Here is a 21,403-nt window from a genome sequence, read left to right as displayed (position 1 = left end):
ACTTCTCACCGCCCGAACAGCTTGCCTCCAGCTCTTTGAGGCACTCGAGGAATGTCATGCAAATGCCTGGCTAAAATGGACTGGGGGCTGTAATCAGGCCAAGCTTGACCTCAACAAGTGCTTACACGGGGATGTGAGTCCTACCATGTCTCTTGAAAATATACCCTTAGCTCAGTGTTTCGTTATGGCTCGCCTTTCCTCTCCTCCCGTGTCAGTCTGTTGCCCGAGCTGCCAGGAACCGAGAAGACTCCAAGGCCAGACAGGCTAAGCGCGATCAAGCCTGGAAAGAGCTGCATGCGAACGATTAACGCCCCGAGTACGTCCACCAACGACCCTCCTTGCGTTTCACTACACAGCGCAACGACCATTGGTCGAGCGACCTCGAAGGTTTCCGGACGGCCGTTGGTTTCGCTCGTCAGAGCGGACGGAGTACGGCTTAGCGTCCTGTTTACTGTATATGGGCGACACCACACTTGTCACGGCTTTTCACCCCTAATGCCATCCATTCCCCCACTCATGTACACAGTCCAATCATTGGGTCCACAATGTTTACGTGACGGCCGCAAGCACAGTCGCTATCTTCAATAAACACTGCGTTCGCCTGATTTATCCTCCTGACGCCGCGACCAATATATCATCACCGACCAAGACGCTAATTAGTGTGGCCCACCCACAATTCCTACCCGCCAAATCATCCGTCACCGACGACAATTGGCTCGACTTCGAGCGACTTCCATGGCCTTCAGAGCTTCCCATACGTTTCAAGCATCACCGCAGCTCCACCCTCAAGCGCTGTAATTCTTGATCTCGGTGTCTTCTCTGTCTTCCAAGCTTTGGGTTTTGGGGGCTGCGAATAACAGACACAAAGGTATCGCGGCATGAATCAGAGCCCGGGCCTGCGCCTAATTATCTGTTGCTCGTTCAGTCGGAAAGCGGCTCTTGGTTCACAGTCATCTTCGGGTTCAGCTTTGACGGGGTTAGCCATTGAAGGTTGGCATGGTGGTCCAGGTCTGGCGTTTATGACAAGCGTTCGACGACCAATGCTATAGAACTGTGCCTCCTTCGAATTACAGGAGAACTATGAAAAGACTTGATACAGCACAGACACAGTCACGCGCAAAGCTCGCATACGTGATCAATAGAAAAAAAGAAAGAAAGCTTCTTCGTAACACAGGTCTTATGAAGCAGCCCAACTGTACGGTAAGGAGCAAAAAGAAATATGCCATGCATGCAGGATGGTAGCGGCGAGGTTCGAACTCGCGCGGACTTGCGCCCATTGGGATTCAAGAACTTAAATCCAACGCCTTAGACCAACTCGGCCACGCTACCCAGTTTCTTGTGGCATTAATATGTGTACAGATAGCCGCGGCGATACCCTTCCCCAATTAGGTATCTTAAAACATAATTGGCCTGCCAGGACTCGACGCAGATTATTCTGTAGCTTCGCTGTTAAATGTTAAGTCAGCGAGTCCTTGACGTGACACACAAACAACGTTGCTCGTGGTACATAAAAACCTGTACGATTGAACGCCTGAGAAAATGTCTTGACCTTTACAAGAACGATACAGTGCCTGCATGGCAAACGCCGCTTGCCTCTCTATTTCAAGTTCGCCATGCTGCGATCATCAGAAAGGACAAACAAAGTGCTGGACAGCGATAAGCCGCCGGCCGCTGTCAGGTACCGACATCACAGTTGCATAGGGACCGACTCTCATATTCCTCGAGCGGGACCGAACCGACGACGACGACGAGACAGGGGGTCAAGAAGACCAGCAAGCACGAAGTTCGCCGCGGTGAGTTTTTCCGGTGCAAAACACAATACTACTTGTGAGGCTGAATCACGGGCTCTCTCGTTTCGTACTCCAGCATCGTTTCTAGGACTTTTGCCGGCTCTTGCCCGACTGAGGCCGCAACACTATCCAACAGCGGGATCCTGCAGCCTTCCGAGCATCGTGTTACACTAAATTCTAACAGGTCCCATATCTACTAGTGACCCACAACGGCGAGCCTGTAGCCCACTATCTCTCCTTATGCGCCGGCACACCGATAGTTTTACTCCGAGCCCGACTTGTCGCTGTCTACGCCTGTCAAACGTAGACCCTTGAGGCCTTGCATATATCTCGCCGCCGGTCATCCTCATCAATATTTCTAGTTCCCTCTGACTCAAGCTCTCGCCGTCCTCTGGATTTGATTTTCAACCGTTCGTCTGTCCACTCTTTCGCCCATGAACCGCCAGGACCTATCGGCGCTGGCGCGTGTACCACATCTGGCCAGGCTCGCCAACCTCGGTGAGTGCCATGATGCCAATTGTCTCGTGGTCCGGATGGTCAGGGAGATATGTAGAAGCTGATTGTGGCGTATCTTTTCGTGCAAAGTGGGAGAGATATGCATAGCCGCCGATGCCGTGAAAGTTCATCGGGTGAGTGCATTCTGCTTGTACTGCGAGCGCGATGTGGACTCACTTCGACCTCTTGCAATCTGGGGGCTTCGGACGAAAAGCAACAGTGCAAAGACCTGGGGGACAGATGCGTTTCGCTGCTTGTGGCTATTCGTGACTCTTACGAGGGAATGGAGGGACCTGCCGCTCCCCAAATTTTAGAACAAGCCGATCCGTGCGTAGACTTTTCTGATGCGTCCTAATCCCTCTGACGTATCCATTCCGTTTCTATATTCTGCTGTGTCTACCCACGTACACAACCTTCAACAACCTCCAACAGTGCCATCTTCCGAATACACACGCGCCTGCAGGCTTGGGCCGCCCTCAACAAGATCAAGGCATTCGTGCAGCGAGACGACATGAAGCAAGCGATTGATAGCTCTAACCAGGATCTCGAGTTGTGTTTTCGGAGATTAGGATTGGAGCAGCCGTTGAATCAGAACCGGAATCAGGTACCGTCCTTTGCCGCCGTCGACTGTAGATCAGGTACTCAGCATGCCTTATTCGTCCTATCCCTCATCATGCGCCCGTGATACCTGCCGGATAGGCTGCAGCTACTTCAACTGGCGGCTCGGGCTCGCAAACGCAGCTTTCCTCTCCCGAACATAACCATCGACACTACTCTGTCGACTTCGGCGCCTCCCCACTCCTCGAACGTTCTTCTCCGCACAAGCCCTCCCGCCGCCCCGCAACCTCCCCCGGAAGAGGGCGGTCTACTACCGTACCTGAGATGGCATTGGCTGACGTGGACACCTCAGGGCGTCTAGCCTTGCAGCCAACCGCATACGCAGAAGCCGGGTCAGCCCTTGGCACGGTGTCGGAAGCAGAGGTTGGACTTCGACTCTTCGCGTAAAACTGTTCTCCCGAGTCTGACAGCTGCATGTGCCTCCTTTTGTAGGAGATCCGACAACAGTCAAGGATATATCACGGACGTCCAATATCGGGACCGCAAGGAGCGCGCCCAATGACTGTGTCGAAGTCCCTGATGGTTGACTGTGAGTGCGCCGTTGTCCGCCTCGATGCTTGTGGAAATACTGAGAGAGGTTCGGTCGTTTGTTCAGACACAAACGAGGTTAAGAAAGTTAGCGGAGGACCTGCATTCTCGACTGCCTTCTGTGATGTTTTTGTTGGGAGGCTTGTGAACCGGACGGTGCGCACATTTCGCGCATGTTATCGTGCATACTTACTTATGATAGTCCAGGTTGCTCTCACCTTTCCACGTCTGCTCAATTCTTCTCCTGCTGCCCAACGAAGCTTGCGAAAACACCTCGATACCTGGGGATGCTTGGATCACCCCAATGTTCTTAAAGTGGAAGGCACTGCGGTCATCGATGGCTGTGTATACCTAGTGCGTTGTGTTTGCTAACTCCTCTTGTCAGCGAGCGGGTCTGACGTGGACGACTGCACTGTTAGGTCAGCCCATGGATGGCCAATGGGACCGCTGCTTCGTATTTGAAGGGCAAGCCTGATGTTGACTGCGTTTACCTCCTTCGCGATATCGCTGCTGGTACGCTCCTTCCTTTGATTCAGATCCTGTATCGAACTAACTCCTCGATAGGCCTGAACTATCTCCACAGGTACGGAATGGTCCACGGCGACCTTCGGGGGGTGCGTCAACAATTTAATTTGTATCGTCAGAATGAACCTAATAATTCCAACAGATCAATGTTCTCGTTGACGATGTCGGGAGAGCGTGCGTGACCGACTTCGGCCTGTCACGACTTGTCGACGAGGTGAGAAATGTTCCCTTTTTACCCAATCGATTTCGAAGGATGCTCACATGTCTGTGAAGGTTTGCAATCCCGCAGAAGTTCCCGATTCCGGGAATTCTCGCTGGCTCGCCCCAGAACTAATCGCTGACTCTTCGTCGCCTGACAAAGCCTCAGATGTCTGGTCGTTTGGTATGCTCTGCCTCGAACTACTGACCGGAGAGCCACCATATCGAAATCATCCTCGCGAGAGATCCGCCATCTACGACATCGCTCTCGGCACACTACCTCAGCGGTCAGAAGGCGTTCGTGGCTTAACCGATCCAATGTGGGAACTCTTACAACGGTGTTGGCAAAAGCGCGCCGAAGCGCGACCTTCTATGAGGGCTGTGCTTTCCGACTTAGAAAGTCTGCTATGTATGTCGTTATCTTTATCCGCATGTCAATCTGTGGAGTAATTGACGAAATGTTCACATACTACAGCCTACCATACATCACCGCGTAGCACACACGCTAGCCCGCCTTCCCCACTAGTGCAATCACCAACCTCCGACTCCGATGCTTCATATAAATTGCTTCCACATCGTTCTTCTTCCCAACTTCCTACGCCCCCGCCTTCGCGATTACGACCTCACCCTCCAACCATCGATCTCATCCCAAATCCATCTGCAACTCTACTCTCACCCACGTCACCTGAGCCTCCCTCGTCAATAAGCAGTCATCCCAACAGCACACAATCTGACATCCTCGACTTCGCATCGTTTCTCAGCTCTGAACCGCCAGAAGCAACTCCGTCTCCTGCCAGCAGCTCGCTCAGCGTGAATGGAATGTCTTCACCACCAGGCACAACCAAATCTAATAGATTCCACGTGCCAAAGTTCGGGAGGGCCCATTCCGGCTCTTCAAAATCGCCCAAGCTGCCAAAGTCGTCCTCGCGACCTGCGACTGCAGATGCTCATTTCATGTCCTCTCCGCCTCCACCATTCCCTTCGTCGTTCAAATCTCCCCCGTCGTCGCTGCACTCTGGTCCATCTCGGCCAAGCACCTCTCGATCTGATTCATTCTCAGATGACACTAGCTCGAGTCCTCGAGGCATCGACTCTTTATCGTCGTACCAACCTTCACTCCGGAGCTCTGAAGAACACTCCTCTCCCAAAGAGTTAGCCGTGGCGCTTGATCGTGCGCTCAAAGATCCTAAACCGATATCCTTCGAGAAAGATGGGTTTATCGAGGCCGGGACGTTGAAGGGTCTGGTCTATAGATTGTTGACTCCGGAAGATTCCTCGGGAGATTTGGAATTCAAGGGGACATTTTTAGCGTGTTATAGGGCGTTCACCACGAGCGAAGATGTGTTCAATGCCCTGGAAAGCAGGTTTGAGAGCGAGGAGTCCGGGGTGCAGAGGCCTGACGGCATGTCGAATGTTCAGTTTTCGTGAGTACAATCGGTTCTGAACTTTGGGGAGGCCATATAGGAAGCTAACTCTGTGGCGCTGGCAATTTTAGCCTGCTGTCGTTCCTACATACATGGCTGAAGATGGACTTGCCGGACATGGGTCCATCTCTGTTGCACCGAATCAAGATATTTGCCATTTCGGTCCATGGCTCACGAACGCTGGAGACTAAGGCCAAGGAGATAGTCGTTCTTGCTGACGATAAGGTAGCGTTAACTTTTCCATTGTCCTGGACATCGTTGGATTGCGCTCACGTATCGATCCAGATTCAAAAGGGGGATGGCTCTATCAGAAGTTCAACACGGAGATCGAGGCACTCAACGCATGAAAACATCCCCAAAGCCTCGGATATCACACCTGCCGCACTCGCCGACGCCCTCACCATTCATGAAGGCGGCCTCTACTCCAGGATCACCCCGCCCGATTGTGTCGCCCACCTTTTACAGCTTCCCGGCAGCGACAATATTCACGCTGCGACCATCACAAACAACCGTATCGTCAACTGGGTCAAGAAGTCCATTCTACGCTCCAACGATGTCGATGCCCGATGTGCGGTGTACAAGTTCTTTGTGAACACGGCTCACGAGTGCAAGTTGAGGCGAAATTACTCTTCCATGGTGGCGATCGTGAACGCGTTACAATCAGCGACGGTTACGTCCTTGAAGCTGACGTCGAAGGAGAACCCACGTATGACCAATAAGGAGAAGCAACTGTTAAACGAGTTGAGCAGCTTGTTGGATCCGACTAGGAATCACAAGGCGTACAGGCAGGTAATCGACGAGAATAGGCAGCCTTGTGTACCTTGGCTCGGTGCGTCCCATCCTACCGTGTTTGCATCATCTCGGAGAGCACTGATCGTCGCATCCTTCATAGCTGTCCATCTCCGTGATGCGAACGCACTTCTAGGGCGTTACCCCTCTGTCATTGAGCGCGACTCACACTCTCTCATCAGCTTCACTCGCTACAGAAATCTCATCGCCCACGTTCGCAGCTTCCCCCAGTACAAACTCCCCGACACGAATGCTCAGGATGCTGAGTTGGTGAATGCCCTCATCTACCTTGAGCACCAATTGCATTCGATTAGCGTCGATGCGGAGACCGACAAACTATTCGAGGCTAGGAGTAAGGAACTGGCAATGAAGGAGGAGAAGCTGCGCGAGCAGAGGGTCCCGGAACTGAAATCCTTGGGATTCTACACCGGCGAGCCTTCGAGAAGTGAGAGCTCAAATGGGGTAAAGGCGACCGATAGGTCAACGACAATGGGTATACGAACGTGAAGTGCTGTCTCGTCCCAGTCGTCGTATGGGTTCTTCGATGCATTTCTGGTTTTATTCTTTCAATTTATTGGGATTTAGGTTAGACTAGGGATCTACTCGCGGCATTACTTGCATGTTTTCTTGCTTTACTCACTCCATCTTACGCCTTTTCTGTTTTTGTGTTGGCACCGAACTATTGTTGTTTTCCTACATGCGACTGCTACTGTCTCTAATCATTCGCCATATCACTATCAAACCTGCCTCATGTCTCTATCATGCCTTTCTCTGCCTTCCTTTCTTGTACGGCTGTCTAGTGAGCATCGGGTCGCGCGTCGAAACTGCTGTATTACATCGATACCTAAGTTGAATCTTGTTGATACGTCTACATTACACCCTTGCTTAGAGTTGCGCCTCGAACCAATCGCTATCTAATTTGTGTCTTTGCGTTGATATGAATGTTATGAAACATCATCCTTTACAGACGAGCCGAGTGTGTGTGGCCCATGACGCGCCACACATTGGAAAGGGGCTTTACGCCTTGTTCACGCCACTCGCGCGTACTTGTCAGCGGCCAGCCTCGCTGAAGCGGAAGTAAAATAATATATATAGACTACTTAGTATTTTGAAAGTACTACAGATACCCTTGCGTCGTGGATGAGTGGATGCTGAGGGGAGGAGGCTGTTTACTGCAACGAAAAGTGGTGCATATAGGCCAGGTACGTTCAGTACAATCACCGCCGCGATGGTGTATCGGATATTGCTGTCACTAAAGAATCCCGGCCTCCCTCCGAGCTCTTCCGAGGTGGCCGGTTCAACACAGTCCGATGCCACATCGCGGCACCCAAGCAGGCTGAGAGCACGCTACATTGCAGGTTTAATTCCGGGCTTCCTGTGAAGATAAAAATGAAAAAAACCCGAGTGGCTCAGTCTGCGAATGGCAGGTTCCTTTTTGGTTTGGATTCATGGTTATGACATTTTTCTGTATGGGTACCATCGATTCCATGCCGAAATTTGTCGGACGTTTATTGCTATGTTCGAGCTAATTGAGGATCTGCGTTCGATGTTCCTATTCCGAATTCTTTGCCTGTTGGTCATTCAGTCTCGAAATCCAGACTCAAAGATCGAGAAGACAATCGTTCCTCTTCACTTCCAGTCGTTTACGCAATTCCAGGAAACTCATGATGTTGATATCTTTCCACGCAACAGTTTACAATCGCAATCGATGAACATGTCCTACACTACACAAGACGAGCGCAGAACACGATGCAGGCGACATGCGTCTAGACTTCTTCCTTTTTTGAACGTGGCGTGCAGGCTAGTAGCGCACGTTTACTCGAAGATCCAGCTCTCCATGGCGTTGCTGTACTGGACAGCGCCCTCGGGGAACCAGCTAGATGTGTGCGTAAAGCAATCAGAAGACGAAGAGGATAATGAGAATTGAGACGCGACATACAGCTTGATCTCCTTCTCGGCGTTCTCGACAGAGTCCGAACCGTGGCAGATGTTGCGGCCGACAGCGAGGGCGAAGTCACCGCGGATGGTGCCTAAAACGCGAAAAGATAGGAGGAAACACGCGTTCAAAGCGTGTCAGACATACACGCGGGTAATGAGATGTAAGGTACGAAAGACTAACCGGGAGAAGAAGCGAGCGGGTTGGTAGCACCGAGCATGGCACGACCGGTCTTGACGCTGTCAAGACCCTGCCAGACCATGGCGACGACAGGGCCGGCAGCCATGTACTTGATGAGACCAGGGAAGAAGGGCTTGCCCTTCAAGTCCGCGTAGTCTGCAGCGGGCGAAGCGTGAGTTTCACTGTGCAGTAAGGAGAAACGAGATAAAACGTACGCTTCTCGAGGTGCTCGGGGGTAGCGTGGACGAGCTTGAGAGCAACGAGCTTGAAGCCGCGCGCCTCAAAGCGGGAGATGATGTTTCCAACGAGCCCGCGCTGGACACCGTCGGGCTATATAACACAAAATGTTCCATCGCGTTGAGATCAGTTTTTGTCTACGATGCGATGGAGCAATGGGCAAAGCGGAAGAGTACTAACCTTGACCATGATGTAGGTGCGTTCCTGGACAGACATATCTGAAATATAAGCTGGGGGATGTGTTGGTGGGGGATGTTCTGGTGGGGCTGTGGATGGCCTGAGGTGGATGAAGAGGAGAGGAAGAAGAAGAGCGGTGAGGACGAGGTTTATAGCAGTCGCGACTCTCATTATCGGTCTGCATCCATCTTCGCGGTAAAGTCCGCTCGCCACACGTGTAATCGCCTTCCATATCCGGCCTGCGCCACAACGTTCTGTTTTCCCGGCCGCTCCCGGGCCCGTGTTCCTCCTCCACCCAATCCCATCCACCGCACTTCGAATCTCCAGTAAACCTCTACAGAACGCCAACCATGTTCGGACCTCTGGGCTTCTCGCTCGCCCCCATTGTGCGCAAGTCGCCCACCCTTTTGAGCTGGACTAAGCCCTTCGCAAACTGGTACGTGGACAAGATGGGCTACAGGAAAGTCGGGTTCAAGTATGACGACCTCCGTGCGTTTCCCCCGTACTTGATGTTTCTATGCAGCACGTACTGAAATATACTGCAATTTTACTCTAGTTGTTGAGGAACGTGACGATGTCCAGAGGGTCAGTGTGAACCACCGAAGCCGTGCTCAACCAGGTGGCTAACTCACCTCCAATGGCTCACATAGGCTCTTGGCCGTCTCACACCCGCCGAAGCGTATGACCGTGCATTCCGCCTCAAGCGTGCCTCTCAAGCTAGCGTCCAACACAAAGATCTTCCCAAAGACCAGTGGACTAAGCCTGAAGAGGTGCGTCACGCTTTGCATCCTTTTACCCCGCCTTTTTCGACCGTTGCTCACTGAACTTTCAAAAACGGTTGTTCGGGGCACTCTACAGGATTCGCGCTATCTCAAGCCTCACGTGGTTGATGTCGCGCAAGAGAATGCTGAGCGGGCTACCTGGGACACCATGGAGGTTTCGAGGAAGCGGTAGATGTAGCATGGCGCTGTAAAACGCGGGGCGGTCGGTCTTAGACTCTCTTTTTTCCCCATTATATATCGCCCGAGCTGAAGCTCACATTCATTGAATGAATGGATGACATCATCGTGGTTGTGTGTTTAAACCTCTACGCGTAGCGCATGCCGTTGCTAGTCAAAACCTCCCACATTTTGCTCCTTGGTACCTCTGTCAATGCACGCCACACGCCACTTGCCTTCGATCGTCGAACGAAGGCCAGCGCTTCCAGAAATTGCGGGCATTACTCACACGTCTCAATTCCTATTTGCAGTCTATTCGACAGTTCATGAATCAAATCACACGAGGATGATGCGGCAGAATACTCTCGAGTCGAGAGGTAACGGACTTATACGATGCAGTACAGGCTATAGCGTCGAAATACGAATCAGGACATGCGAGGGGGAAATGCTAAGGATGCGAAGAATGCGAAGTATGCGAAGTATGCGGAATCAACAATAAAAAGGAATAACTAACGGTACACGTCCGTGAAACGACATTGTTCTAGATGATGCTGAAAAGGTGAAGTGTAATGCGAGAGACTATGCGGGGGTGATATTACATTGATGAGCTTGCAACAGGAAGCAGGAGACGACGAACAAAGATGGAAGAATGAAACGAAACAATCACCGACAGTCTAGAGGCGGGGCTACAGGACCAAACCGAAAAAAAGCAATACATGCGTTAGCACCCCGCCTCATGAACGACCCACCCTAAACACCCTCCTCCTCTCATACACAGGACTCTCGCAACCACTGTCGTCCTCGTCCGATGCTGGATAGGGCACCAACCTCACCAACTCCTCATCGTCCTGCATCTCTTCATCGTCGTCGTCGTCCGACCGCCCAAGGGAATAGTTCCCTAGTTGCAACGTCAAGAAGCCCACAGACTTTCCCCCGGGACATTTGATCTTTAGTGGCGTCGACCGAGGTGGAGATGGCGTTGACTGAGCTGGAGATGGCGTCGACCGAGCTGGAGACTCGTCCACTACCATCTCGACCTCCTTTGGCCGGTGCAGTTGCTCCTCGAGATGTCTCATCTCGGTCTGCAACATGCGCTTTTGCCGAGCCAACGCGGTCAGCTTCTGCTCCGACTTCACGCTCCTCGACGACATCTTCTTCTTCCTCACATTCCGATCGTCCTTGTCGTAAGGACTCTGAGAGCCGGAGGCGCGTCTCATCTGGGTGGTGACACGACGGATACCAGCACGAATTGGGCCGGCCTCTCCTTCGTTATGAAATTCGCCGAGATCTGGGGAGCCGGCTGCTCGATCGTTCCTTCTCGTCCTTCGACGCGGGCTTTTTGAAGTCGGAAGAGATGGATAAGAATTGTTGAAGGACGTTGAGGGGTAGTAAGACTCATCGTCCATAGTGGAGTCCTCAGAGTCGGAGGCATCAGAGTACGGCGAGGTGGGATAGGCAGAATGCGGGTAAGCGGCATAGTGGGAGTAGGTATGAGAATGATACGAGGCTGAATGGTCATGAAGGCGGAGTTTCTCCTCAAATTCCACGGTAATGTGGTCGATGTGGACTTGAGATACACCGTCATAGTATATGTGAACAGGGAAGTATCCCTAGAATTCCCGGGGATATATATTGGCACGAGACGAGGTAGGTCGAAAGCAAAAGGCGGCGTACCTGTTGGGAATATTTCGAAGCTTGGTATTGTTGGTGACCGCTCCAGCCTGCATAAGGAGCAGTGCCGAAGGCGCGTTGGTAGTTGCTAACGAACATAGACATCTCGGAGGTGTTATACTGAGGGAACTTTTAGTGGTGTAATTGTTCGCAAATTATTCACGACAATCGACTCTCGAGACGGTGTCGGTGGAGGTTGGCTGAAAAGTTCTTCTAACGAGACGAGCTTTTTGAATCATTCAACTTTCCCATGCCTGCGCTGTTCATGTCAAGCAAGCGAGAGTAGGACAAAGAGAAACCGAGCGTTTGGACATGCCATCATCCTTCTTTCGCTTCAATCCTCGACGGATTTGGGATGCCGTCGTCTCTTTGCGCCTGTGTGGACAATGGTCCATGCCACGTGTGGAGCCAGCGCTCCTACCCAAATGGGTCGGATGATCTTTGACTTTGAGAGTTTCCGGGCATCGCTCGGGAGAAGTGCGGTGACAACGAGCGCAACTTATGAAGAACTGTCTAGAATGATGCCAATGAGAGCGATGGTGAGCAGTTACGGGGCAGCGATGATAAAACGTGGGGCCATTGAGGACGGACAAAGCGCACTCTATATTCATGCACGTACGGACTGGGTCACCATCAGAACTTTGTGCTTTAGTGGCGGCCTCGCTGGGCAAAGTCATTTGGTCAAGATCCAGAACGATTCGGCCGTAGTTTGGGGCATAATGCTCCCCGTTGCTACAAAGTTGGTACCGGACCCGGCGACCAAGACGCGGAGCGAATATTTGGATCTTACGCCCTTCAGGTAGACACGACCCTACCTTGTGACAGTCGCTTCAGGCGTTGAAGGATAGAATTATATCCAGACGATAGGTCAAAAATATAATCACAAGGTGAGTTACGGCCACATCTGCCTCTTTGCCAGCACGACCACGTGTGAACAAGAATATGGACAGATTTGGAATTAAGTGGCGCACTTCTTACGCCACCGGGTAGTAAATTGTGGCCCAGAGTCCAAAAAGCTGAAACTACTGAACTACGCTGTGAATCTGAACAAGTAAACGTTGTGATCAGATATACAACACCCGGAGTGAGCGTGATTGCGAAACCCGAATATGAGTTGCATCTCGTCACAAAGTCCTCCAGTATTTCTTGGTAATACAGTCGATCTTCCTGTTCTGTCCAGCCCTCAGACGTACTCACGCTTTTGTTCCATCTAGTCAAATGGATATTCTTTGCTTCAGGTACGAACGTTGAAAGTCAGCCGCGTTATCTAGGAAATAAATCCTTCAATTGAAGCCTCGAGACAAGCCCGGAAAGTAAAATCTGGCGGAGGAGCTGAGAGGCTGAGTATAAGAAGCCAGTTCATTTATATTGGGTTAAACTCCCGGACGATCACCTCCTTTGTCATGTGGTGATGCTTCAGTAGAGGACAGGCTTATAGATTACTAAGAACAGGGTTCGTGTCCTTGAGTAGCGGCTGACACTCCGTCTTCAGGAATTAACTCGGGCCTAGACAAGACACTGGGTCTGTTCCGGCTGTTTGTTCACAAAGTCAGTGAGCATTGAGGGCGAAAGGACAGGTGGTAAATCATCCACGAGAAACAAGAGGAACACAATATGATAGTTACTGAGTCAGACTGTGTATCCTTCGAAAACTTGAAGTGTTTGTGGCGCTTACGCGGCCCTTGTCAATACTTACGGCGGTGCCACCCGGAAGGACGGACCTCCCCCTGTATCATGATGGCTGCGGTAAAGAGATGACTTTGAGCGAGTCAGGGAAATGGGCTGCTTACTCTGCAGAGAGCTTACATATCCCTGGAAGGTATTTCGAGAGGACTCAGACGGACAGGCAAGGCGAACGAGCGAGCGAAGGCGACCGAGAAAGCCAGATTTGGGTGGCCAAGGCTCCGTTGCGGCGACGAAAAGCCAACACGCGACAACAACGTTGAGTCACTGGCGTCACGCTCGTTCCCTAATAAGCCTCTCTTGTCTACCGCCATCGTCCCTGCGCCCCAAGACCACGCCAGCCTCCACAGTTGCCCGACACTCATCGCACAACTTCACGACCTCTTAGACCTTGTTATCACTCGTAATCAACCACTATGCGTTCCAAGTTCAAGGATGAGCACCCTTTCGGTCAGCGGCCTTGCGCAGTTGGAGTATATGACATCTCCGCTCATTGATATCTTGTTCTTTATTCACAGAGAAGCGCAAGGCAGAGGCAGAGCGCATCAGGCAGAAGTATCCAGATCGTATTCCAGTCAGTACTTCCCTAACTTGGAGGACTGTGATGTGTTATCTGACCCTAGTGGCGGATTACTCTAGGTAATTTGCGAGAAGGCAGATCGGACAGATATTCCTACCATCGACAAGAAGAAGTATCTTGTGCCTTCGGTGCGCCACGTCCTTTGTTTTGCAGCACCACCAGAGATCTAACTATTCGTCGACATTCAGGATCTTACTGTGGGACAGTTCGTGTACGTGATCCGGAAGCGTATCAAGCTCGCACCCGAGAAGGCTATCTTCATCTTCGTCGACGAGATCCTTCCACCAACGGCTGCACTGATGAGCGCGATCTACGAGGAGCACAAGTGCGTTTTCGCTCCTCTGTCTATCTCACCCACTTCTAATACCTGATTCCGTATACGTCGCTCCACAGAGACGAAGATAACTTCTTGTACGTCAGCTACTCGGGCGAGAACACCTTCGGTCAACAAGGATGGGTCGAGCTCCCTTCGGACGCATGATGCTGGTTCTCTCGAGGTTACGCGGATTGTTTTTGGATTTCTTCTTTCGTCATCTTGATATCTAATAATGTCCTGGCCTCTCTCATCGACGTAATGGACTATCGGCGTAGATGTTGAAGATCAGGACATTAGCATCCTTCATCCTGGGGTAATAGGGGCGTCTCGTCATCTGGACCACCGAGCCACCGTCCTGCCTGCCCCCATATCCCCCATCGTTGGTTCCGTCGTTCTTGCGCGTTGCTCGTCGTATATTGGCCTTTGTATTTTACTAGTATTGTTCCTGTCTACATTCGTTACAAAGAGAATTGTTATATATAGGAAACACATCTTACGTGAACTTCAATCTGTTCCTCTCGTCGTGGATGAGAGAAATGTCGTCTCCTTTCGAGTTCTATCCACTGAGAAGCTAGGAATAGTCTGACCGTCAAAATGCAACGTTACAGATAAGCGCTCGTCGCAATCAGGTAGGACGAGTCCTTGCTCAATCGCAGATAGAGCCTTGACGCAAGTTCCATGGTATAAAAACGTAGACACGTATAACGGTAGCTATACCTGATTGACTAAGAGAAGTATATGATAAGGACTATGAGATATCCACAGATATTGAGTAACACGCACTGCAATACTCATGCAAGTCCGCTCACGACGCTGACACTGTTGTCACAGCGGATAACGCTGGGTCCTGCGCGACACCCTCATCCAGCATCTCGAACACCGCTTCATCCAAACCACCGATATCGTCGACCTCCTTCCAGTACGCATCCTCTTCCTCCTCTTCCTCCACCCGTGGTTGATCATCGAAGGTCTGTTCCGGCTCAGGAGATGCAGCCCGTAGATCTTGTTCCGCCATAGCGACGTCCAACATCGCCACATCCGCCATGCGAGGGCCGCTGGAGGAAGGTGCAGATAGAGGCGCCGAAGACGAAGGCCTAGCTGGTTGTGATACGTGCTTTGCGGCTGTCGAGGGTTGCGTCCGACTAGAACTTGGTGTTTGGGCTACAGGCCTACCGCTGCTTCCATTCAGCGTCTCAACACCCTGCGAAGTGACGACAAAGTCCACCCATCCAGGCAAACAGACCGAACTGAAGACAATGTTCAGTCTTCGAACCAAAATCGTCTGATCCTGCGATCCGATTGTCTGTTGCTGAGGCGTAGATGACCGACCCGAGGCCGACGACGACGAATTTGGCGGCCTCAATCTCCCAACTGGACGTGCCCTCTTCACCGCCACCCTTTCACTCGCATCCACATATCTCCTCCTACCCGTCCTCGTCAACATTATCCTCGCGTTGATCTGATTCGCCCATACCAAACCCAGCGCGGCGCTCTTCCTGTCCTCGCCCGCCAGACTATCCGCACGGCCGAAAAATCGCGCTTGGTCATTGTATATCAGCTCGCCTCGTTGTCCGGTGTCTGCATCATGTGCGGTGCTGAAGACATCTACGACGTTATTAACAACGACAATAGCGAGCTGATGCTCTGAGGCCAAACGGTGGAGCATTACGGAAATTTCGGAGAGGCTGCGAGAGCGTTCGACGAGGGTTAAGGTTGAACTTTGTCCGCCGTCAGCAAATAGATCTGCAAGGGAGTCGATAACTAAGAGTCGAACCGGCATGTCCGGTTTTGTGGAAGTGGAAGAAGTGAGAGCTGACGGAGAGCCCGTCTGCTGAAGCAGTTCGGGTAGTTTCGTTGAGAGAACGAATTGAAGCATATCGACACTTTTAGTCTCGATAGTGAGGATGTTGGCGAGGTCGCAAGAGGGCGAAGAGGCCAAGAGAGGATGCTGGTTCAATATTTCCAGAAGACGAGGTGTGGGGAACGAGGAGTGAGTTCGTAGATAGCATGCTCGACCGTGCAGGCCACCTTGAGAGTGAGGGAGCTGTACTGTTAGAGAGAGCTGAAGGGCTAGTTGCGTCTTCCCGGAAGCTCTAGATCAAGACCATCGTCAACAGATGGTTTCATATGAGACCATAAGAGTATTACCCTTCACCGACAAGCTCCCATATCATCCTAGCCCGCAGGCCTCCTCCGAGCATCTCGTCCAGTAATGAATCACCCGTCGTAAACATGTCCTTTCCTTCTTGCGCTATTTCTCCAAGCGGACGCGGCCCACAGTTCAAATTCTTACAGACTGTGTCCATAATGGATCGGTAGACCGAATGTTCGATTCGGCATTTCCTCTTCACGTCCTGAGGGTGCATAAGCAGTAGATCCTCGACGCTGATTAGGCCTCCTAAGAGACACGCTCGCCCTAGTCAGTCCGATTCATTGCGTTAGACATGGAGGTTACGCACCTTTCTTTAGAGCAAACTTCTGACTCCCTGTGAGTTCAGATATCGAGGAAAGTTGGACATTGTCCATAATGGTGGTTCTCTGCAGGTCGAACAGTTGAATATTGCGAGCATGATGAACGCGTTCTTCAGCGATCGGTAAGCGCGTTCGCGACGCGTCCAGCGCCATTGACATGGTTCACTCTGAGTCCGGGACGCCGGGGTTCAAACGTGCGCGAGGGAACGAAGGGCAGAGTTATAACAGGACTTTGGCGGCAGCACCGTCTCCACCGGTCATAGTGCTTTTCACCTGCCCCAAGGTACAAATCGACCCGTTGATGTCCGCTCGGGCGCTCCTGGGGGAGCTCTTACCCGGTACGGACACCCTTGCCATAGAGGGTTTCGAGTTCACTCCCGTCCCGGCCAAGTATAACCTCTCATTCAAGCACACCCGCAGTGGTTCAGCGTACAACGTAGCGAAGCGCTTCGTGGATGCTTTCCGGAAGAACGGTCAGGACCCGAGAGTGAGACAAATGGCGGCTGTGTTCGCGAGCCAGGGCGGCGATGTCATGGATGCACTGGTGAATGGGTTGCCTCTTGCCTGATTCGTTCATATGGGTGGATGTTTACATTGTTTGTATGTACCGTGACCTAGACAGTGTCCAGTACTACTTTCAGGAATTCTACCACCTTTGCAACATCTTGCGCGGGATCCCGGACCTCGACAAACGGCTTGACAAGTACGCTATGCTCAACTAGCTCCAGTTCTGCACAGCTAGGTGTATCCGGCTCTCGTTCCGTGACCAACCAAGTCGCCTCCTCGAGCTCTGCGATTCTAGCGTCTGGTGCAGCAAATCCTTCGCGTCCGATACCTGTCTCGACGAATGATGGACGTCGGTTGACCGTGACGACTGGGAGGGGTCTTGCGGGGCGGAAGGTCTCTTTGGCGTCATGGAACATGCATGGCGATCTTGTCTCTCGAATACGCGACCCTGCCTTTCTCGATATTATCACGCCATACGACATCGTCGCTCTTCAGGAGACGTGGCTACTTGAGGGGTTCGAGGATGCCTTGCTGTGGCCAGACGGCTATAAGTGCTACGTATCTTCAAGACCCAGGCCGGTGTTTGAGGATTTCGGTCGATCGGGGGGAGGAGTGGCGATTCTGGTCCGAGAAGAGCTTGAGCACTCTGAGTGTAAACAGCTCTGCTGGCCCGACTTGCTTGTTCTCGACATGGGGGCTTTTTATCTCGTTGTCACCTATGTCCTCCCTTCAAACTCGGACTGGATGCACTGGACGGATGTGGCGCCTATGGATCGAGCTGAGGAAGTGATATCTTTCTGTGCAGCGGGTAGAGATAAAGGGGTGGTCTGGGTTGGAGACCTTAATGCGAGAACGGCTGAGTTATCGCTCAGCAATGGGTACCCGAGGAGGTCATTGGACGGTACCAGGACGCGACGGGGGGCGGACTTAGTAGAGTTTTGTGGGGATGTCGGGCTGGTTATTCTTAATGGGACTACCATTGAGGACACCACGCCTGGCTCGATGACATCTTTTCAACCGAACGGAAACGCTATGGTGGATTATGCCATTGCATCACCCTCGATGATCGCCCTGCTCTCTCCTAAGCTTTCCATCATCCCGTATCTCGAGGACTCGGATCACGCCCTTCTATCCTTGACTCTATGCTGGCCCACAGTGGTGGTACCTCGACGACGCTCGCGCCCTAAGCAGGTCAACGCTCGCACGCACGACTTCGCATTGCCTCCGCCTCGGGACCCAATGACGCAGGAACTGATCCCGCCATCCGAGCTCGATCTACTATACGAGGCTACTCTGGCAGCTAGGCGATCTCCCTCGGAAGCTTGTGACGAGCTCTATGGAGATTGCTATATCGACACAGCACCAATGTCAGTATGGACAGATGGGTCTTGTCACGGAAACGGGAGAGATGGAGCGAGGGCAGGAGCTGGAATCTGGTGGGCGGCAAATAGCCCTCGGAATGTCTCTGCGCGTGTTCCTGGTGCACAGACGAACATGCGTGGAGAGCTCTTGGCGGTCTACATCGCACTTAGAGAAGCGGACCCGAGGAGAACACTCATCCTCTACACCGATAATGAAGTCGTCATACGCACTTATTGTTATTGGGTGGAAGGGATGTTAGCGCGGGGCTGGAAGTGCGCCAATGCGGACATCATACGGTGATTACCTTGCAGACTGCTGTCCATGTCGTTGCTGATTGCGTCAATAGTCCTACTGCCGGTCTACTACATGCTCGTCCGGCTCGGGTCTGGTTTCGCTGGGTGAAGGGCCACAGTGGCGATGTCGGAAATGATGGATCGGACACAAAGGCGAACGAAGGCGCTCTTATCCCATTCGACCAAGCGTACCAAATTGAGGTCGACCTCCCTGTGGACTGGGTTTTCGATGATCTCGTGGACCGCATTGAAGGTTCGAAGGTGGTTACTCGGTTGGCGTCAGCGCCACCGCCACCAGAGGCTTTTCCGCTAGGGTTTCTACCAGATGATGCATTCGGATCTGGCTCTCATCGAGGGCGGGAACGGACACGACAACTCCAAGTGATAAACCTTGAGGAATTCTTGGCCTGTGCCCGGCGACATAACAAGGCTTTCTGGGATAAGATTCGTGATTGGTTGGACACGAAGAGGCGGCTTCTGGCTGTTCCGGTTGCAGATCTGGCGGACAACTTTTGCACACGTATGAATCCCCCGGCAATTCTACCCCCTCAATTTGACGGTGAAGCGCTGGCCAATGCTCGTCTGCTCTGCGACGCTATACCGCAGCGAACAAGTGACCGCACACGGGAAGGGTTTTTCTCACGTCTGTGGGAGGATGAGGATATCTGTTGGCTGAAGGAGAAAGCTAGGGAGCATACGGGGGGTGGAACGCCTGGGATTGATGGAACAACGTACAGGTTGTTCACGTCGATCCCTAATGACGCCCTCCGTGAGCTCTTTAACAGGTGTCTCACGGAGCTGGATGCTCCTCACGTATGGCTTACGACTCTTCTGGCCGGCATCCTAAAGCCTGGGAAGTCTCCTATCGACCCGAACTCTCACCGCCTGATTGCATTGGAGTCTTGTTTGCTCAAGATGCACACCGCTCTCACAGACCGTCGATTTCGCCAATGGGCAGAGGCGTACGACATCATTCCTGACTCACAGAATGGCTTCCGCCCTGGATATCGCACGAACAACAACATATTCATCCTACGGTGCGCTATCGAGCGAGCTCGGGCCGAAGGAAAGACCCTATATGTTGTCTTCCTTGATATCTCCAACGCGTTCCCCTCGACCGACCTGTCCACGCTTTGGTCCGACCTTTATGCGATGGGTGTAGGAGGGCCGATCTTCGACTGGTTGAGGATTCTATATGCACGAATGGCGTATATTGTGAGAGTGAACGGGGAGCTATCGGAGGCTTTCCAGTCGACGATTGGCGTTCTGACGGGCGATACCGGTTCCCCCTTCTTCTGGATCCTCTTCATGGCAGACTTACGGATACCGGTTCAGCCTGGCGATATAAGACTGGCCGGCCGCTCCATCCCCGATGTCGAACACGCTGATGACTGTGCAGTATGGGGTACCGTCCGTCCGTCCGTACAGCACCATCTCGATCACTTTAGTGGATGGACGAGGCGCAAAGGACTTCTCACCAATGTACCAAAGACGAAATCCATGTGCTTCGGTCCCTTGCCAACTCCGTCACTTGCAGAAGAACCCTTTACCTTCGATGGGGAGGATGTCGAGTGGGTGTCGAAGCACAAGTATACCGGCATCACGGTTACAAGCACCGAACGCGATATTTTCACCCTGCACTATCGGGAGAAGGGCCTGAGCGCCCAACGTGTCGCCAATGTCTGTTTTGCCGCAGAGTCTATGGTTGGTTCTATTCCTCCCCGGGAGGCTAGGATTCTCTATCTGGCCCGCGTCGATCCATTTCTCATATCCGCCTGTGACGTCATCATAGACATCTGTCTCAACAACTTGTGGAATCTGGAGAAAGTCCAGATCCGCTACATTCGTCGCCTATTGCATCTTAGGCGGCGAAGCATGTACCATGTTTTGTACTCTGAAACAGGACTCATGCCCCTTCGTTATCGACGTCTCATTCTGGCCCTTCGCTTTCTCCGGTACCTCGTACTCCTTCCGCAACGGCACTACGCTCGATGCGCATTTGACGACTCTCTCGATCTTGCACGGACTGGGAGGAGTGGATGGGTTGGAGACCTCGCTATCGCACTTGGCCGCTTGGATCACCCCGTTCACTTCGATTTCATGGCCGACGTAACTGTGGAAGTCGTAGATGGCCTCATCGAGGAGGTGGAGGCCTCTAGCGAACACTGGGTACGCGCGGTCATTGACAACTCCCCGAAAACGTGGCTCTTGAAAGATCGCGTAGAGATCACAAAGAATGGGAAGACCGACACGAGTGCCATTCTGTTCCGACACTATCTCCATATGATAATCCCTTCACACCGCTTCGCCTTTGTCGACATTCTGCTTTCGAACCATTCGTTGGCGATCGAAATGTTGCGTTGGCAATCTAGAGAGCGCCCCTACTACGTCCCGAGGGAATGGCGTCTCTGTCGCTTCTGTGTACAGGTGGATGTACATGCAGTGGAGGACGAGACACACGCTATCCTGCAATGCCCCTCGAATGATCACGTTCAGGCATACCGGGCACAGTTCTGGGAAGAACCAGTGGTGGCGATTTCGGGTGTACAGCATCGTGCGGACCTGTGGAGCGATTCGGAGAAGTTGAGGTACTTGGTTCATCGGCCGGAGTTTGCGAAAGCGTTGGGTAGACTGTTATATAATGTCTTGCGAGTATACGGTGGTACGCCAATGTTTGTACCACC

The 21,403-nt window shown here is 52.3% G+C and overlaps 9 protein-coding genes and 1 non-coding gene across 10 annotated transcripts; 6 read left to right on the top strand and 4 right to left on the bottom strand.

Annotated features, from left to right (window-relative positions):
* Positions 1–16: 16 nt before the first annotated feature.
* Positions 17–308, top strand: STEHIDRAFT_51163 (uncharacterized protein; the record flags this gene model as incomplete). The annotated part of the gene is made up of 2 exons (XM_007300388.1): positions 17–133; positions 216–308. Coding segments are annotated over 2 exons (210 nt in total), but the record flags the coding sequence as incomplete, so codon positions are not given.
* Positions 309–1,236: 928 nt separating this feature from the next.
* On the bottom strand, positions 1,237–1,329 carry STEHIDRAFT_t93. The gene has a single exon. It is a non-coding gene; the product is annotated as a tRNA-Leu (tRNA).
* Positions 1,330–1,779: 450 nt separating this feature from the next.
* STEHIDRAFT_75258 (ras GEF) lies at positions 1,780–7,229 on the top strand. Its single transcript, XM_007300575.1, has 17 exons — positions 1,780–1,793; positions 1,867–2,288; positions 2,376–2,419; positions 2,500–2,612; positions 2,718–2,889; positions 2,985–3,266; positions 3,336–3,432; positions 3,499–3,587; positions 3,639–3,785; positions 3,851–3,944; positions 3,996–4,045; positions 4,099–4,170; positions 4,230–4,563; positions 4,630–5,578; positions 5,650–5,803; positions 5,864–6,407; positions 6,471–7,229. The coding sequence occupies exons 2-17, from the start codon at positions 2,225–2,227 to the stop codon at positions 6,872–6,874; spliced, it is 3,609 nt and encodes a 1,202-aa protein (XP_007300637.1). The 5' UTR covers positions 1,780–1,793; positions 1,867–2,224; the 3' UTR covers positions 6,875–7,229.
* Positions 7,230–8,023: 794 nt separating this feature from the next.
* Positions 8,024–8,936, bottom strand: STEHIDRAFT_75254 (nucleoside diphosphate kinase; the record flags this gene model as incomplete). The annotated part of the gene is made up of 5 exons (XM_007300574.1): positions 8,024–8,243; positions 8,307–8,397; positions 8,487–8,639; positions 8,699–8,813; positions 8,901–8,936. The coding sequence occupies 5 exons, from the start codon at positions 8,934–8,936 to the stop codon at positions 8,183–8,185; spliced, it is 456 nt and encodes a 151-aa protein (XP_007300636.1). The 3' UTR covers positions 8,024–8,182.
* A 311-nt stretch (positions 8,937–9,247) lies between these two features.
* On the top strand, positions 9,248–9,851 carry STEHIDRAFT_52361 (cytochrome bd ubiquinol oxidase subunit; the record flags this gene model as incomplete). Its single annotated transcript, XM_007300474.1, has 4 exons — positions 9,248–9,386; positions 9,454–9,482; positions 9,548–9,667; positions 9,756–9,851. 4 exons carry the CDS (start codon positions 9,248–9,250, stop codon positions 9,849–9,851), a joined length of 384 nt encoding a protein of 127 aa, XP_007300536.1.
* A 718-nt stretch (positions 9,852–10,569) lies between these two features.
* On the bottom strand, positions 10,570–11,611 carry STEHIDRAFT_154286 (uncharacterized protein; the record flags this gene model as incomplete). Its single annotated transcript, XM_007301338.1, has 2 exons — positions 10,570–11,445; positions 11,510–11,611. 2 exons carry the CDS (start codon positions 11,609–11,611, stop codon positions 10,570–10,572), a joined length of 978 nt encoding a protein of 325 aa, XP_007301400.1.
* Positions 11,612–13,503: 1,892 nt separating this feature from the next.
* On the top strand, positions 13,504–14,598 carry STEHIDRAFT_119457 (autophagy-like protein 8 precursor). The gene is made up of 5 exons (XM_007301337.1): positions 13,504–13,639; positions 13,708–13,763; positions 13,829–13,897; positions 13,958–14,094; positions 14,163–14,598. The coding sequence occupies exons 1-5, from the start codon at positions 13,606–13,608 to the stop codon at positions 14,248–14,250; spliced, it is 384 nt and encodes a 127-aa protein (XP_007301399.1). The 5' UTR covers positions 13,504–13,605; the 3' UTR covers positions 14,251–14,598.
* Positions 14,599–15,283: 685 nt separating this feature from the next.
* STEHIDRAFT_27100 (uncharacterized protein) lies at positions 15,284–15,859 on the bottom strand (the record flags this gene model as incomplete). The annotated part of the gene is made up of 1 exon (XM_007300288.1): positions 15,284–15,859. A coding segment is annotated over one exon (576 nt), but the record flags the coding sequence as incomplete, so codon positions are not given.
* A 2,570-nt stretch (positions 15,860–18,429) lies between these two features.
* STEHIDRAFT_50330 (ribonuclease H-like protein) lies at positions 18,430–18,887 on the top strand (the record flags this gene model as incomplete). The annotated part of the gene is made up of 2 exons (XM_007300315.1): positions 18,430–18,722; positions 18,773–18,887. Coding segments are annotated over 2 exons (408 nt in total), but the record flags the coding sequence as incomplete, so codon positions are not given.
* A 1,002-nt stretch (positions 18,888–19,889) lies between these two features.
* Positions 19,890–21,194, top strand: STEHIDRAFT_33397 (uncharacterized protein; the record flags this gene model as incomplete). The annotated part of the gene is made up of 1 exon (XM_007300295.1): positions 19,890–21,194. A coding segment is annotated over one exon (1,305 nt), but the record flags the coding sequence as incomplete, so codon positions are not given.
* Between the last annotated feature and the right edge of the window lie 209 nt (positions 21,195–21,403).

Source organism: Stereum hirsutum, assembly GCF_000264905.1.
Source record: "Stereum hirsutum FP-91666 SS1 unplaced genomic scaffold STEHIscaffold_3, whole genome shotgun sequence".
NCBI classification, from domain to species: domain Eukaryota; kingdom Fungi; phylum Basidiomycota; class Agaricomycetes; order Russulales; family Stereaceae; genus Stereum; species Stereum hirsutum.
This window is presented reverse-complemented; position numbering and strand designations above follow the sequence as displayed.